The sequence below is a fragment of the Salvia splendens genome, chromosome 17 (genome assembly GCF_004379255.2).
Source record: "Salvia splendens isolate huo1 chromosome 17, SspV2, whole genome shotgun sequence".
In the NCBI taxonomy this organism is placed as follows: Eukaryota; Viridiplantae; Streptophyta; class Magnoliopsida; order Lamiales; family Lamiaceae; genus Salvia; species Salvia splendens.
The window spans coordinates 7166844-7182115 of NC_056048.1; the positions used below are offsets into that span (position 1 = coordinate 7166844).

At 42.7% G+C, this 15272-nt stretch overlaps 1 protein-coding gene across 1 annotated transcript; it reads right to left on the reverse strand.

Annotated features, from left to right (window-relative positions):
• Positions 1-4628: 4628 nt before the first annotated feature.
• Positions 4629-5814, reverse strand: LOC121774237 (MDIS1-interacting receptor like kinase 2-like). The gene is made up of 3 exons (XM_042171144.1): positions 5598-5814; positions 5214-5490; positions 4629-4992 (listed from the first exon to the last, which is right to left on the reverse strand). The coding sequence occupies exons 1-3, from the start codon at positions 5812-5814 to the stop codon at positions 4629-4631; spliced, it is 858 nt and encodes a 285-aa protein (XP_042027078.1).
• Positions 5815-15272: the final 9458 nt, after the last annotated feature.

A 15272-nucleotide genomic window follows, 5' to 3' on the forward strand; every position in this document is an offset into this window, starting at 1 on the left:
GAAATATCTGAAGGGATCCAGCAATGTGGGGATTTTGTTTGATGGTGCAAAGGAATGGACAACAGAGGCATTGATGGGGTGGTCAGATTCTGACTATGCTGGAAGTATAGATACCAGAAGGTCTCAATCTGGATACATTTTTACACTTTATGGGTCTGCTATAAGTTGGAAGAGTAGTCTTCAAGCGGTAGTTGCATTATCTACAACTGAAGCAGAGTTTATGGCCCTTACAGCAGCTGTTAAGGAGAGTTTATGGCTGAGGGGCATATTGAAGGACTTTGGGATAGATCAAGAGGCAGTGGTTGTTGGTTGTGACAATTCAAGTGCATTGTGCTTAGCCAAACATAAAGTGTATCATGAAAGAAGCAAACACATTGATGTGCGCCTACATTTCATTCGAGAGAAAATAGAAGAAGGTGAAGTGAAGGTATGTAAAGTAGATACGGCTGAGAATCCGACTGACATGTTGACAAAGCCATTGCCTAAGAAGAAACTTGAGTTGTGTATGGAGCTTGTTAATCTGAGCAGGATGTAGTGATGGTGAGTTGAGAAATCAAGGTGGAGATTTGTAGATGTGATCACTCAGCTGCACCAGATAACATCGGATCTGGATTCAAGTTGAGGAAATAATCGAAGTTACAAGGCTAAAAGCTTTCTCAAGCTTGGATGCACAGTGACCGTCGGATGAAGTGTTAATTCTCAGATTAAGTCGTAGCCGTAGATCTAACTAGCCGTTAGTTCTTGATTGTTTTAAATAGCTGTTTAGTTAGTTAGAGTTGTTGGCTTTTCAATTCAGTTCATCTTTGAGATTACATTCGAATCTCTCAACGCAATAAACACTCCATTATCTCGATCTATTCTCAACACAATTCCTTCCATTCATTCGCATTACAAAAAATTTCTAATAGCTAATAATGCTTCATTTCCATCAACTTGCCCATACGGTACCAATTAGGGCATCAGCAATGGGGCGCCCTAAGGCGTGCCCTAAAGCCGGCCCCACGTCAGCATTTTATCCTCCTACCATTTCACCTGCAGTGGGGTACCCTAAGGGGCGCCCTATAGGTTTTACTATTGTTTTGTTAATTAATTTAAATGTTTTCAAATATATAAATGCAAACTAATTAAAAAACACAATGATTAACTAAAAACGGCGAATACTACATTGATTAAAAAAATTACACGAGTTAGAAATAAAAAAAAAAGTTTACTACTCTACAAAAGTCCCAACTTCCGGCGCAGCTCATCGATTAACCTCTGGAGGTATTCGGCTCTGGCCGGGTCCGTACACTTCATGAGGGCGTTATGCGTGTCCAACAACGTCCGCGCCATCGAGGCCGTTGCCAACTCCGCGTAGGCAAGTGCCGACATGGTCGGGGTCGGGATCGGCGATGGGGGGCGGCCGCGAACAGACATTGAAATGCTTGTTCTTCAAGAGTGCCCAGACATTGAAATGCTTGAAATCGCTGTACATGGACTGATACGACAACAACGCTCTATCGCTCACATCGCTCAGGCTCTCGCCGATTCCTTACTCCCTCGAGCACTTCTCCTACTCCGCCGCCGCGAACTGATTGACTTGCTTCTTAACCTGATTCCAGTGCTTGCGGAGCTACTCCCTATGGCGCTTGTACACGCTCAGTGATGCGCTCCCACTACGCAAGCTGCTTTTGGTTGTTCGCGAATACCGGGTCCTCCGAGATATCCACCCAACACCTCGCCAAGACGAGGGTTTCATCCGATTGGTAGTTCGTCCTCCCGGGGGCGTACTCTTCATTCGTTGCCGGAGGTGACAACTTGTACGCCCAGTACTTGATCCGCTTCTTTCTGGCGGGGGCGGCAGCGGCGGAAGGAGCTGCGGCCGAGGGGGCGGCGGGGTGATTTGAGCCTTCGTATAGTTTAGATTTATTAGGGATTTGAATATCTTTTCATATATTTGTTTCTTGTTCATTAAGTAGATATTCTAGCATTATAAATAGATAGGGTGTTATCATTTTAGGAAGGCAATCAATCAATGAAAGAAATATTATTTTTCCACAAACAATCGTGAATTGTTCTATCAACCCTAGTCACGCCGCTGCCCGAAGGAGGAGCTCCGCGCACAGCCACGAACTAGATCGCCGCCGATCCTACGTAAGGACGCCGAAGAAAGGGATACGACAAAGGGTCGTATCAACTGGTGCTTTCATCCTATGTACTCATGAAACGCTTCAACAACAACGGTAAGTCGGTTTGGGGATCGTCCCGACCCGATGTCTTTTCACGTCGCCAATGGCCGGTTGGATGTTGTGATTTTGGGAATTACAACCGTCGGCCGTTCGACGACGGTGAGATCGAGAACAGACCCGGAGAGGGGTCACACCATGATGATCCGGTTAGCCTTAAACTGGATCGCCTGCTGGATTGCTTGGATAAGCTGATTGAGTGGAGAGACAAGACTGATCGGCGGTTTGAGAACCTGGAACCCGCATGGTCTCGCTTTACAGAACCTCCACTGGGCTACGAGTACGGAGAGGACTTCGATGATGAAGATTTTCGTCAACAGAAACCTTGGGAAATGGGTTATCGCCAATCTCGTAACCAGTCCAACGGGTACGATCAGTCAGTCGATCGCCCGCCGTCTTGCTGGGACCCACACCAGAGGTTTCAAATCGCGGGGTATGTCAAACCGGAGCGGGTCAAAATGCATCCTCCTCGTTTCGCGGGGACAAATGCATCAAATTGGATCTCGAGGGTCCAATCTTACTTCAATCATTTGATGATGCCCGATGCCCAACGATTGCACTACGCGGTCATGTTATTTGATCAACCAGCGGCGGATTGGGTATTCAACTATTTTGCAAATAACGATTTCGTGACGTGGAAGGATTTCTTGGAGGATGTGCTTGATCGTTTTGATCGTCAAGGCCCTAAACCAGTTATGAAGGAGAGGCTACAGTTGAGTACTCCGGCGCAGCAGTCATCGCAACCTTTACCGACGCCGTTTCAGACCCAGGGAGGTCCGGGACGTGCGGTTGATCACGCAAGACCGCCGAGGGTCCGGGTTTCGCAGGCAGAAAAGGCGGAACGAGCTCGGTTGGGTCTGTGTTATTACTGCCCAGATAAATAGGTGGTGGGTCATGTGTGCAAACAGTGTTTATTGTGTTACGCCGAGGAGGGAGATGAGGGCATGGCCACTTACGATGAGAAAGTTCCCAACAATGCCGCTCACAATGGGGGCTCTAATCTTGATGTTCCAAACGACGAGGCCATAGAAGAGATCGATAAGACCGACAATATGCCGCTGCAAGGGCTCGTCGGGGTATATGATGAGAAGATTGTCGAAGAGGAGGACACATTGCTAGAAGAGGAGGACACATTGCTAGAAGAGGAGGAGACATTGCTAGAAGATAAAGAGGAGACATTGCTAGAAGATAAAGAGGAGAGTGGTTCTATTGGTAAAGGGGAGAAGATAATCGCAACGTTCAATGTGGCTCAAATGTCATTGACGGATGGTGCGAACTGTGGGTTTAAGAGAGGTGGTGATTGCACTGGTGTAAGGACAATTGCCTATTTCTATGTGGATTTCATTGATGCCGATATTCCAAGTATTGTTCATCGTTCGACATCACTCGTCGTCGATGCGCGATTCATCCCTCCGTGCAATGACGCGCCATATTTGAGTGTTCTTGGAGGTGATAAAGGAAGGCATTCAACTGTTCGATATGTGTTTGATCCCGGAGGAGATGCCTCGTCAAAGCTTCTGCGTTCGACACTTTGTTGCTTCGTAGTTTCCACCTTGAGGACAAGATGGATTTTAACCGGGGGAGAGTTGATACGAGCCTTCGTATAGTTTAGATTTATTAGGGATTTGAATATCTTTTCATATATTTGTTTCTTGTTCATTAAGTAGATATTCTAGCATTATAAATAGATAGGGTGTTATCATTTTAGGAAGGCAATCAATCAATGAAAGAAATATTATTTTTCCACAAACAATCGTGAATTGTTCTATCAACCCTAGTCACGCCGCTGCCCGACAGAGGAGCTCCGCGCACAGCCACGAACTAGATCGCCGCCGATCCTACGTAAGGACGCCGGAGAAAGGGATACGACAAAGGGTCGTATCACGGGGTGAGTTGGAGACGGCTCCATGTCAGACAGACCGTACGAATCCGTACTGAATTCGGGATCGTACTGCGTGTCGGGGTCGAACGATCGATATTTGTCAGGTTGTGTACCCGGCCAACGTGCACCACCTCCAAACATCGGACTATTGGGACTTGAGTAACCACCATTGTGAAGGCCAACTCTGCAACCAACAAATATGTCATCATCATGAATACAATTAGTTTAAACAATGTTATGGAATGCATACCTGGTGCAATATAGCCTCGAGTTCCCACGAGTAGAGTTTGATTGGATGAATCAGGATCCAACAATCTAGCTGTCCCAAAATCAGATAAACAACCTTCGAACTCTAAATCCAAGAGTATGTTGCTGCTCGAAATGTCTCTGTGCAAAATAGGAGGGTTGCAATCGTGATGCATGTACGATAGAGCATTTGCAACGCCCTTCACCACATTTACCCTCTTCTTCCAGTTAAGTTCCACAGCTTCATCTTCATCCATCAACACACGAAAGAGGCTTCATCGTTCCATGTAGTCGTAGATGAGAAACATGCTTTGTTTGTGCAGACAAAAGCCAAAAAGCTTGACAATATGTCGATGGCGTATCTGAGAAAGAACAATGGCTTCATTCCTAAAAGAGGAATAAAAAACAGGATTATCTTCTTCAAATCTGTGAAGCTTCTTAATAGCAACAACTTTTCCAGTGGGAAGTTGAGCTCTGTAGACGCTCCCGTAGCCACCAGTTCCGATGCAGTATTTGAAGTCAAAGTCTTTCGTTGCTTCAGTGATGTCTTGGTAGGCGATGTTGCCATCGAAGTTCCACATCTTGAATATGTCTCCATGTTTGAGATGAGGTGTGACTGAGGGGACTTCTTTCTTTCCCCTTTTGGAGAATATTAAATAGATCACACATAATATAAAAAGCACAAAGACTACATAATAAATGGCTTCCACAGTGATCCTGTATTCCTGCTTCAAAAACACCTTCCACACTATTGGTGTCCAATTTCAAGATTTAGTCTTGTTAATTGGGTCATAGTAGGAGGCAGAGAGCCATTGATGTTATTGAAGCTCAAATCCAGAATAATCAAACGACGAAGGTACCATATTCCAGAGGGAATGACACCAAAAAAACTATTAACAGAAATGTGAAGCACCTCTAAGTTTGTGAGATTTGGCAGTGAAAGAGGCAGCGTCGTCCTGAGTTGATTATGAGACAAATTGAGATACAGTAGCTTGGATAAGCTTCCTATGTTAGGTGGAATGACACCATAAATGTAATTGTTATCAGAAATGTCAAGCACATTCAACTTACTCAGATTTACCAATGAAGGAGGCAACTCAGAACCAAGAAGATAATGAGACAAGTTGGAGAGGTAACCTATGTGAGGTGGGATGACTCCATAGAGACCACATGAGCTGAGATGAATGCTGGTGAGGGATGTGAAAGATCGCCAAGATCATGCCACCTAGGCTGAGTATTGCAACCTACATGAGTTTGCAGGCTTAACTCTGTAACGCGGCCATGATCATCGCAAGTGATGCCTTTCCAGTTGCAGTGATGAGCAGTAGAGTTGATATAAGGCCAACCGAAATCCATCAACGCTTCTCTGCTCGAGTTTGAAGCATTAGCTACAACTACATTACTCAACAATATGGTGATGCTAAAAATGATGATAGCATTAGCAGCAAACACAACATCCATCACCACTTGTATTTTTCTTTAGTTTTTGTGTATTTATAATTTTTTTCTTAATTATACTCATAGCTCTAATATCCCTTTATATACAACTCTGGTTCTAACAGGATGAGATCAGTCCGCTCTTGATGTCCACTGCGATCGTTTACTTGCTTATGTCATTCTCATATTTTGTGATTACGTGGTCATTATTGATAATACACGTTTAATGAATGAAAATTATAAAAAATAAGAGTCATCCAGGTCAATGCTTGAACTATCATAGATTGTTCGATGACTATAAATTTTTTACAAGACTTTCCTTTTCCAAAATATTGCAACGTTCATATGTATGTATGGTTACAAATATAAAATAAAACTTTTCATCCATTCCTAAAAATATAAAAAAATTAAGTTAATTTGTTCTTAATTTAGAGACATTTATTTGGCATCATAAATCATTGTTATTTTGAGACACTTTCTTTTGGGTTGTGCCTCTAAAAGATAAGTTTTTTATAGTCATCATAGGAAATAAGAGTCTTGTTGGTGAATGCCTAAACTGTCGTAGAGTTTTCAATGACTACAAATTTTCCAAACTTTCCTTTTAAATAGCAATGCAATGTATGTGAAAGGGTTTTTTCATGAATTTCATGATAGCTTATACTCCCTCCGTCCCGGCTAAGATGACATATTTCTTGGCCGGCACGGGATTTTAGGAGTTATTGGTTAAAGTGTTAAATTGGATAGAGAAAAGGGGGTGTAAGGCCATCCACTACGCGGCGAGCCACCGTCCCGCGTTCCGTCGCGGAGAGATGGAACGCTCGCGCGACGCTTTGCGGCACACCGGCCCGTCCCGCACCCGTCACGATCACGTCCCGCGACCCGTCCCTGCGAGACAAGAGACGGGCTGTCTCGCCACGCGCCATGGCGACTTGGCGCACCCCTGCGCCATGCGTAACGCCCATTCGCCGGCTCGCGAGTGGGCGTCGTCACTCGCTGACGCAATAAATCTTTTTTTTTTTAATTCAAATTTTAAAAAAAGATAAAAAAAATTTTGTAAACGGTAATATTACCGTTTATATCCGTTTTTTCTTTCTTTTTTATTTTTTAATTAATTTTTTTACTCTATAAATACTCCTAATTCATCCTCATTTCACACACAACTACACATCTATTCTTCCTAAATCATCTCAATTTCCTCTCCAATTTTCATCTAACATCTCATCACAAAATGTCCGGCGACGGTAACTCTGGCGGTGGAGGCTCCGACGGGTGGGATCTCAACGCGTTCGGGGATTGGGAGACCATGTACAATACATTGGGTGGTTCCGGTTCGTCGACGCCGGGCACCCAGGGTTCGGCGACACCGGGGGGTACCAACCACCCAATTTTGACGTGGATGCATATGCCCGTCCCTCCGCCCCGTGATATTCGCATGGATTATCCCATATTCGGGAGGATTTTCCCGTTGAACCCACGCTGGGAGGAGGCCGAGGCTAGGGAGGAGGCCGAGGCGGTGGAAGCTCCAGGGCGGAAGCCCAGGCGGGCGAGGAAGAGGAAGAAGATGAGGATCTAGACCGGCATCCGTACAGCAACAACGAAACGATGGCGGTGTACAACGCCTGGATTTCCGTCTCGTACGATCCCATCGTCGGTAATCAACAACCCCGGAAGTGCTTCTGGGAAAAGGTCGTCAAGACCTACCACCAGATCAAGCTGAAAGGGTCCCACAAGCGCACATATAAAATGCTCCGCTCTCATTTGACTGAGTCGACAGACAGGTCAAAAAATTCTGCTGCATCTACTCGACCGAAGCGGCGCACTACCAAAGCGGCACCACGGGAGCCGACATTCTGAGGGCGGCTTTGCGCGTCTACAACCAGGACACCGGCAAACAATTCAAATTTGTTGATGTTTGGCAGGTCCTCAAGGACGAGGAACGGTGGGCTGGAGGTGTCCGCTCCAGCTCGGGCTCAACCTCGAAGCGCACGAAGCACACGGCGAGTGGCCAATACTCGTCTGGTGACACCGGTGAGGGCAGCGACGCACAAGAGGCTAGGTCGCATGAGTTTGCGGGTACGACCGGCGATGACGGGGGATCTAGCCGTGGGCGCCGTCGGCCGCAAGGGACGAAGGCGGCGAAAGCAGCTAGAGCGAGGAAGGGCCGAGGTGAATCAAGCCAGGCGGCCTCGGGATAGGGCTCGGGGGAGGCTCGAACTCCCTTATGGCCATGTACATGACCGCCACAATGGCGGACACTTCCCGCTTCTAGCCTGCCCAATACCAAGCCTGGTGGAACGGAATTGTGTATATGGCAGCACAACTTGGCCTTCCGCATCCTATTGCACCTCCACCACGTTCGGGGATGATTCGCCGGCGGAGTAGTTTTTTTATTTTCTTTAAATTTGTATTTTAAATTATGCAACGTTTAATTTTTTAGGATTTTAATTGTGTGTTTTTTTATTTTTTAAAATTTTAAGTTGTAATTTTTTTTATGTTGTGTGTTTTTTAATGAAGTATGTTTGTTTTAATTGAATTGGGTTGGAAATAAAAATAAAAAAATGAAGTTGAATGAATAATAATTTAAGGGACGGTTTAAGGGACGTGGGGTTGCAGGTTCCGTCCCTTAGTTAAAGGATGGAGTAAAAAAATACAGTGGGACCCTCAAATAGTAGTTTAAGGGACGGTATAGAGACAGCGTAGTGGATGGCCTAAGTATTAAAATAGAGATAAAGAAACATGAATATTTTAATATGAATGAGAAAAAGTGGTTGGATGTACTAATTGGAGAGAGAGAGAGTTTTCAAAAAAAATGTATCATCTTAGCTGTGACAAACTAAAAAGGAAAACGTTTCATCTTAAGCGGGGCGGAGGGAGTAGGATTTTATCCTAAAAGCTATTGGTGATAAACAGAGTGATCAACTCTCTTCAAACCAATGTGGAATAATGTTAATTATTTCTGATCAGGACAAATCCTCTATTGAACTTGGCCCAAATTTAAAGCTTAGATATGTTATTGGGTTAGTCGTTTAGTTTCTAACTAGATATATTGTTGGGTCAGTCAATTTAGTCCATGATCGGAGACTTACTCTGATACCATGATAAAATAAAATCCATAGGGTCTTTAAACCAATAAGTGATAGTAGTAGTGATTCATTAGACTTATGTCAAAAAATTAGTTTTCTTTTTACATCGATATGGGATAATAGTAATAGTTACTTTCGTTTCATTTGTCAAACAATATTTATTTAGGGGGTGTTCGGTTGGCAAGATTAAATCTCATGATTAAATATGTATCATATTTGGTTCATAAGATTGAACCCTTCAACTTAATCATAGATGGATAGTCTCATGATAATTAGTCATAGCCTCCCCCTCCAACTAAAATAATCCCACAACTTAATCCTAAATGGATAGTCTCATGATATTAGTCATGGCAACCGAACGCCACCTTAATCTCTAGAGTTTTGTAAATTTTTTTATTATACCTGCATCCAAATTTAGGTATCAATTATTTATCCAACTAATGCTCAACCATAAACAATTTATTTATATGGCGAAATATAAATCAACAGTGCTACAAATTTTAGATACTTTAAAATGGAGGAATGATATGCTTCATACCTTATGTGGGCTCCTTATGTGAGCATCACTCTCGTTTGTCACATATTTAGTGTTGTTCGTTTCAATTTATCTATTTAGTTTGATTATAATACATTAAAAAATGTTATTGCAATTTTTAATTTAACAGAATTCATAAAAATCAAAGTGTGTATATATGTCAACTAAAATAACATTTTACAATACCTCTTTATTTTAATATTCCATAAATTAATATTGCAAATAAATAGTAATTAAATATCCAGGGGAGCCTAGACACTTGTATTGTATGCAATACAACGATATGGTGTGAATATTGGAGCATTATTTTCAAATATAATACGGGCAAAACAGATTTAATAAATGTCCCTAAAGTGACACTTGTATGCAATACAACGATATGGTGTGAATATTGGAGCATTTTTTTCAAATATAATACAGGCAAAACAGATTTAATAAATGTCCCTAAAATGACACTTGTATGCAATACAACGATATGGTGTGAATATTGGAGCATTTTTTTCAAATATAATACAGGCAAAACAGATTTAATAAATGTCCCTAAAATGACACTTTTAAAACTGTTAACAGAAAATTGAAGAAGCTCCTTGAAATGACTTTCAATGATGAAGAGCTCCTTGATATGAGTATAAACTATCAATGAAGAATTGAAGACGCTCTATGATACGAGCATAAACTATCAATGATGAATTGAAGAAGCTCTATGATACGAGCATAAACTGTCAATGAAAAGCGAAGGACTCCTAAATACGAGTATAAACTATTTATCAAAGTGAAGATCGTGCAAGTTAAGTGTCGAAAAACTCGATACTTAACTTGAGGGGGAGTGTTGGAAAGATAACTTGAAGTGTCCCAAGTATGTTGGGAAGAGAATGTGTGGAGTTGCAACTTGTTGGGAAGAGAATAACATTTATAATGTGGAGTTCCAATAAGTATAGTTCCTAGGTATATTTATATGGAGAGTCCTATAAATACCTATCTACTATGTATCAACAACAACAATCCAAATCAATAAAAATGTAGTCTTCAAGAGTTCTTGAGTTTTATTTTCCGCATTTTACTTTTCAACAGTATGCAATACAACGATATGGTGTGAATATTGGAGCATTTTTTTCAAATATAATACAGGCAAAACAGATTTAATAAATGTCCCTAAAATGACACTTATATGCAATACAACGATATGGTGTGAATATTGGAGCATTTTTTTCAAATATAATACGGGCAAAACATATTTAATAAATGTCCCTAAAATTACTATCAACTTCAAGCATACAATTTCAAAGATAGCACTTAGGGAGCCTAATGATTTTTTAATCTAACCTAAAATAAAAATTAAGAGCGAAGTTTTTATACTCCATAAGAAAATTAAATGTGAACATGTATTAATTAAACTTTTCTTCCACCTTTAATATTTTATTTTCTCTCAAATACTTTTGGGCCGAAGACAACTATTGCGAATGCCGAGCGCAATTGTAGATAAGACCAATATAACACAACTAGGAACTGTTGGGCCTATAAATACTCCTTAATTACTCTTCCTACCTAACTTGTAGTAACTACTCGGTTTCGAGTTTCTACTCCCATTTGTATTCCCATGTTCCGTTTGCGCCGCCATTTTTCGCCTAAACATTCAGTGGTGTCGGGCATAACTTTGTCTATAATATCGATATTTAGCTTTCGGGTGTCAAGGTTTCTCCGCATCTAGCTACGCATTCCCTATAACAAGTTGATAGGATCGATGTCCATGGACCATGGATTGCAGAGAGATAAAAATAATCATCATGTGGGATATCGGGCGCTAACATAATTGTTCAGAAATCATCGCACTATTCTACACGATGTTGTTGCAGCCTCAGTTCCTTCCATATACAACAACAGCACATTCTAGAAGATTCTAATAGCGCCTCAAACCTTAATAAGCTTAAGGTTTTGACCAATCGCTATGAAAATGAAGGATCAAATCCGAAATATTGGGTGCAATAACACCGTTGAGCCTGAATATTCCTTCAATATGACATAGCCATCATCTCGTTCTTAAGCTCCCTTAGTACATTCGCGGATCTTGAATTAGCAAATTCAAGTCTCCGAGGGGGTGGGATTAGATGAGCCTTTTCAGCTGGTGGGCGTGAGCTTGAGCTTGAGCTCGTACATCTGCCAAGGCTTTGATGGAAAATTTTGCTGCATGCCTATCGAGCATGTTGTAGTGGCCAGTGGCCTCTGCTGGCTCTCGCGTTTATCACTAAGTTCTAAGCTTAATTTGCAAGTACCGTAGTAATTTCAAGTCATTCCGATAAAAAATATTTTTAACGTGTTTTCAACTTTGCTATCATTTTCATCTAATCCCCAAAGTCTTTAATTTTAATTTTAAGAGACAAAATACACACGTTTCCCTTTTTTTTCCAAAGTCCATTTAGAATGCTGCATATATTCAATGCAATACTTCATTAGTCGTTGAAAATTCTAACTTATTGACTTAATAGTTTTATACTACTATCTAAGGCCATCCACAACGCTGTTCCTATACCGTTCCTTAAACCACTATTTGAGGGCCCCACTGTACTTTTTTACTCCATTCCTTAACTAAGGAACGGAACCTGCAACCCTTCGTTCCTTAACCGTTCCTTAACCGTTCCTTAAATTACTATTCATTCAATTTCATTTTTTTTTATTTCCAACCCAATTCAATTTAAATAAACACACTTTAATAAAAAACAAACACACTTTATTAAAAAACACACAACATTAAAAAAAATTCAACTTAAACTTAAAAAAAATAAAAAAAGCACACAATTAAAATCCTAAAAACATAAAAAACACAAAATAAAAAACACACAATTAAACGTGGGAAAATAAAAAAACTACTCCGCCGGCGAATCATCCTCCGGAGGCGGTCGAGGTTGAGGGGGAGTCGGAAGGCCAAGTTGTGATGCCATATACACAATTCCGTTCCACCAGGTCGTGAATTGGGCGTACGAGAAGCGGGAAGTGTCCGCCATTGTGGCGGTCATGTACGCCACCATAAGTGTGTCCGAGCCTCCCCGCGAGCCCGATCCCGAGGCCGACTGTCTTGATTCGCCTCGGCCCTTCCTCGCTCTAGCCGTCTTCGCCGCCTTCGTCCCTTGCGGCCGACGGCGCCCACGGCTGGATCCCCCGTATTCGTCGGGCATTGGATCCCCGTACCCCCAAACACCTGCGGTGTACCCTCGCTGGCCTCACCGGTGTCACCAGACGAGTAGCGGCCGCTCGCCGTGTGCTTCGTGCGCTTTGAGGTTGAGCCCGAGCTCGAGCGGACACCGCCGGCCCACCTTTCCTCGTCCTTGACGAGCTGCCAAATATTAACATATTTGAACTGTAGGCCGGTGTCCTGGTAGAAGACGCGCAAAGCCGCCCTCAGAATGTCGGCGCCCGAAGCTCCGCTTTGGTAGTTCGCCGCTTCGGCCGCGTAGATGCCGCAAAATTTTTTGACCTGTGCGTCGACTCGGCCAAAGTGAGCGCGGAGCATTGTATATTTGCGCTTCCGGGCCCCTTTCGGCTTAGTTTGGTGGTAGACATCACGGACCTTTTCCCAGAAGCACTTGGCGGCTTGTTGGTTCCCGACGATGGGATCGTACGAGACGGTGAGCCAGGCGGTGTACACCGCCTTAGTTTCTTCGTTGTTGTACGGATGCCAGCCCAGATCCTCCAGTTCCTCCTCCTCCTCCTCCTCCTCGGGTGCCTCAGACGCAGCCCTAGAGCTTCCACCGCCTCGGCTTCCTCCCTGGGTGGGTTCTACGGGGATATCCTCCCGAATCTGGGACAAACCCTGAGAAAGCGGCGAGCCGGGTGGTCGAGCGTAGGCATCCACATCGAAAGTGGGTGGTTGGTACCCACCCGGCGTCGCCGACCCCTGGGTGCCCGGCGTCGACGACCCGGAACCACCTAGTGTGTTGTACATGGTCTCCCAATCGCCGAACGCGTTGAGATCCCACCCACCGGAGCCGCCACCGCCGTAATTCCCGTCGCCGGACATTTTGTGAAGGAGATTGAAATAAAAAATTGGAGAGGAATTGATGTTGGTTTAGGAAGAGTAGATGTGTAGTTGTGTGTGAAATGTAATAAATTAGGTGTATTTATAGAATAAGAAAATAAAAATAAAAATTAAAAAAATTAAAAAAAAGTTAAAAAAACGGTAATATGACCGTTTAAAAAAAATTTATAAAAATATATTTTTTTAAAAAAAAATTAATTATTGCGTCATCGCTGACGTGTCCCACTCGCGGGCCGGCGAGTGGGAAGCACGCACGAAGCGGGGAGCGCCACGTCGCCCGAGCGCGTGGCGGCACAAGCCGTGCCGCGTTCCGTGCCGTCGGCACGCGGAACGGAATGGGAACGGAATGGGAGCGGAACGGTGCGCCGCAACGCATTCCGCGGCGAAACCGTTCCGGCGGAACGGCACGCGGAACGCCGGCGGCACGCGTTGCGGGTGCCCTAATGGAGATTAATTGGACCAATAGATTTTTCCATTCTTTCCAAGGCCATTTAGATTGTTGCATATATTTCAAGCAATACTTAATTAATTAGTCTTTCAACTTATTGACTTGTTAGCTTTCTTATACTTATCTAATGAGTTTAAATTGGATTAATTAATTTAGACTTATTTTTAATCTTTAACTGTATTTATATATTTATTTATTATTGGATTAAATACCACAAGGCACTAATTTTATGGCTGATAAAATTTAAAAAAGTTGAAATTCTTATTTAGAGAGTATATTTGCTAGTAAAGTGTAATTTGTTATTTTTAATGATCAGTTTTATTGAACCAATTACTTAGGAGCCTTTTTTTCTTTACCCGTATTTGTTAATCGTTGGGCTATTGTTACGGATGTTCTCCGCAACGGTCCAGTTATCTGACTTCTCGCGTGAGGCGATGAACAATCCCTCGACAATTTCGAAGAATTGATCACAAAAATCTGCTAGGCAGCAGACGTTTTCTGATGATAGCAGAAAGGAACACAAATAATCTTGTTGCATAAGTTAGGTTTAGGGAAAATATTTTATTCTTTTATGAATAGTGGATGAATTATAATACTAAGGACCCTAGGGCGGTTCGACTTAACCTATTCAATTCGGGAAAGAACCACAAAGAAACCCGAACGGGGCTTATAGTTTTGGCCCGACTCAACAATAATTAAAATAAAAGGTTTAAATTAAACTAGCACAAAAAGAATAATAATAATAATAATAATAATAATAAAATGCAAAAACTGCCGCTGTCTTAATTCTTGAATTTACTCGACGGCTTCAGCTTATCGCGGGGCCTCAACGATCTTGTCTTCGCTGCTACCTCGGTCCCTCGGTCATGCGGCTTTTCCGTTGGTTCCGGCAAGCTCTCCGACTCCGTCACTTCCTCAACACATGCCTCCTCCTCTCTGGTTGGTGTTACTGGGGTGCTCGTATCAGATATATATAGAAAAATATTCCTAATGATTCTGGTAAAAAATAATGAAATTCTTTTTATGAAAAATAGGATAAAGAAATGAGGAATTTAAAGGAGAGAATTTTCTAAACTCTGATTTCTCAGTGACAAATTTGCAATCAGGAAGGAAAGTGGAAACATAAGATAAGATAACTATTAGAGCATCTGCAACGGTGAGCACCTCCGCGTTCGTCCGTCCGTGCCAGCGGCACGGAGACGCTGTCCGCCGCTGGCACGGCGCTGCTCGATGCATCGAGCACGTCCGTGCCCGCGAGCAGGCGACGTGGCAGCGTCTGATTGGCCAACAGCTTATCCGTTGGAAAATCATTTTTTTAATCCAAAATAATACCAAAAAAAAATATCCCAATCCCAAAAAATGGCCGTTTTTTCCCGTTTTTATGTA

What these genes read in the sequence shown, in the direction of transcription:
- LOC121774237 (XM_042171144.1), bottom strand. Translation starts at nt 5,814, where the DNA reads ATGGATGTTGTGTTTGCTGCTAATGCTATCATCATTTTTAGCATCACC. An exon ending in AAGCCTGCAAACTCATGTAG is followed by an intron (nt 5,491 to 5,597) that starts GTTGCAATACTC and finishes CACCTCACATAG; the next exon opens with GTTACCTCTCCAACTTGTCT. An exon ending in GTCATTCCCTCTGGAATATG is followed by an intron (nt 4,993 to 5,213) that starts GTACCTTCGTCG and finishes ATTCTCCAAAAG; the next exon opens with GGGAAAGAAAGAAGTCCCCT.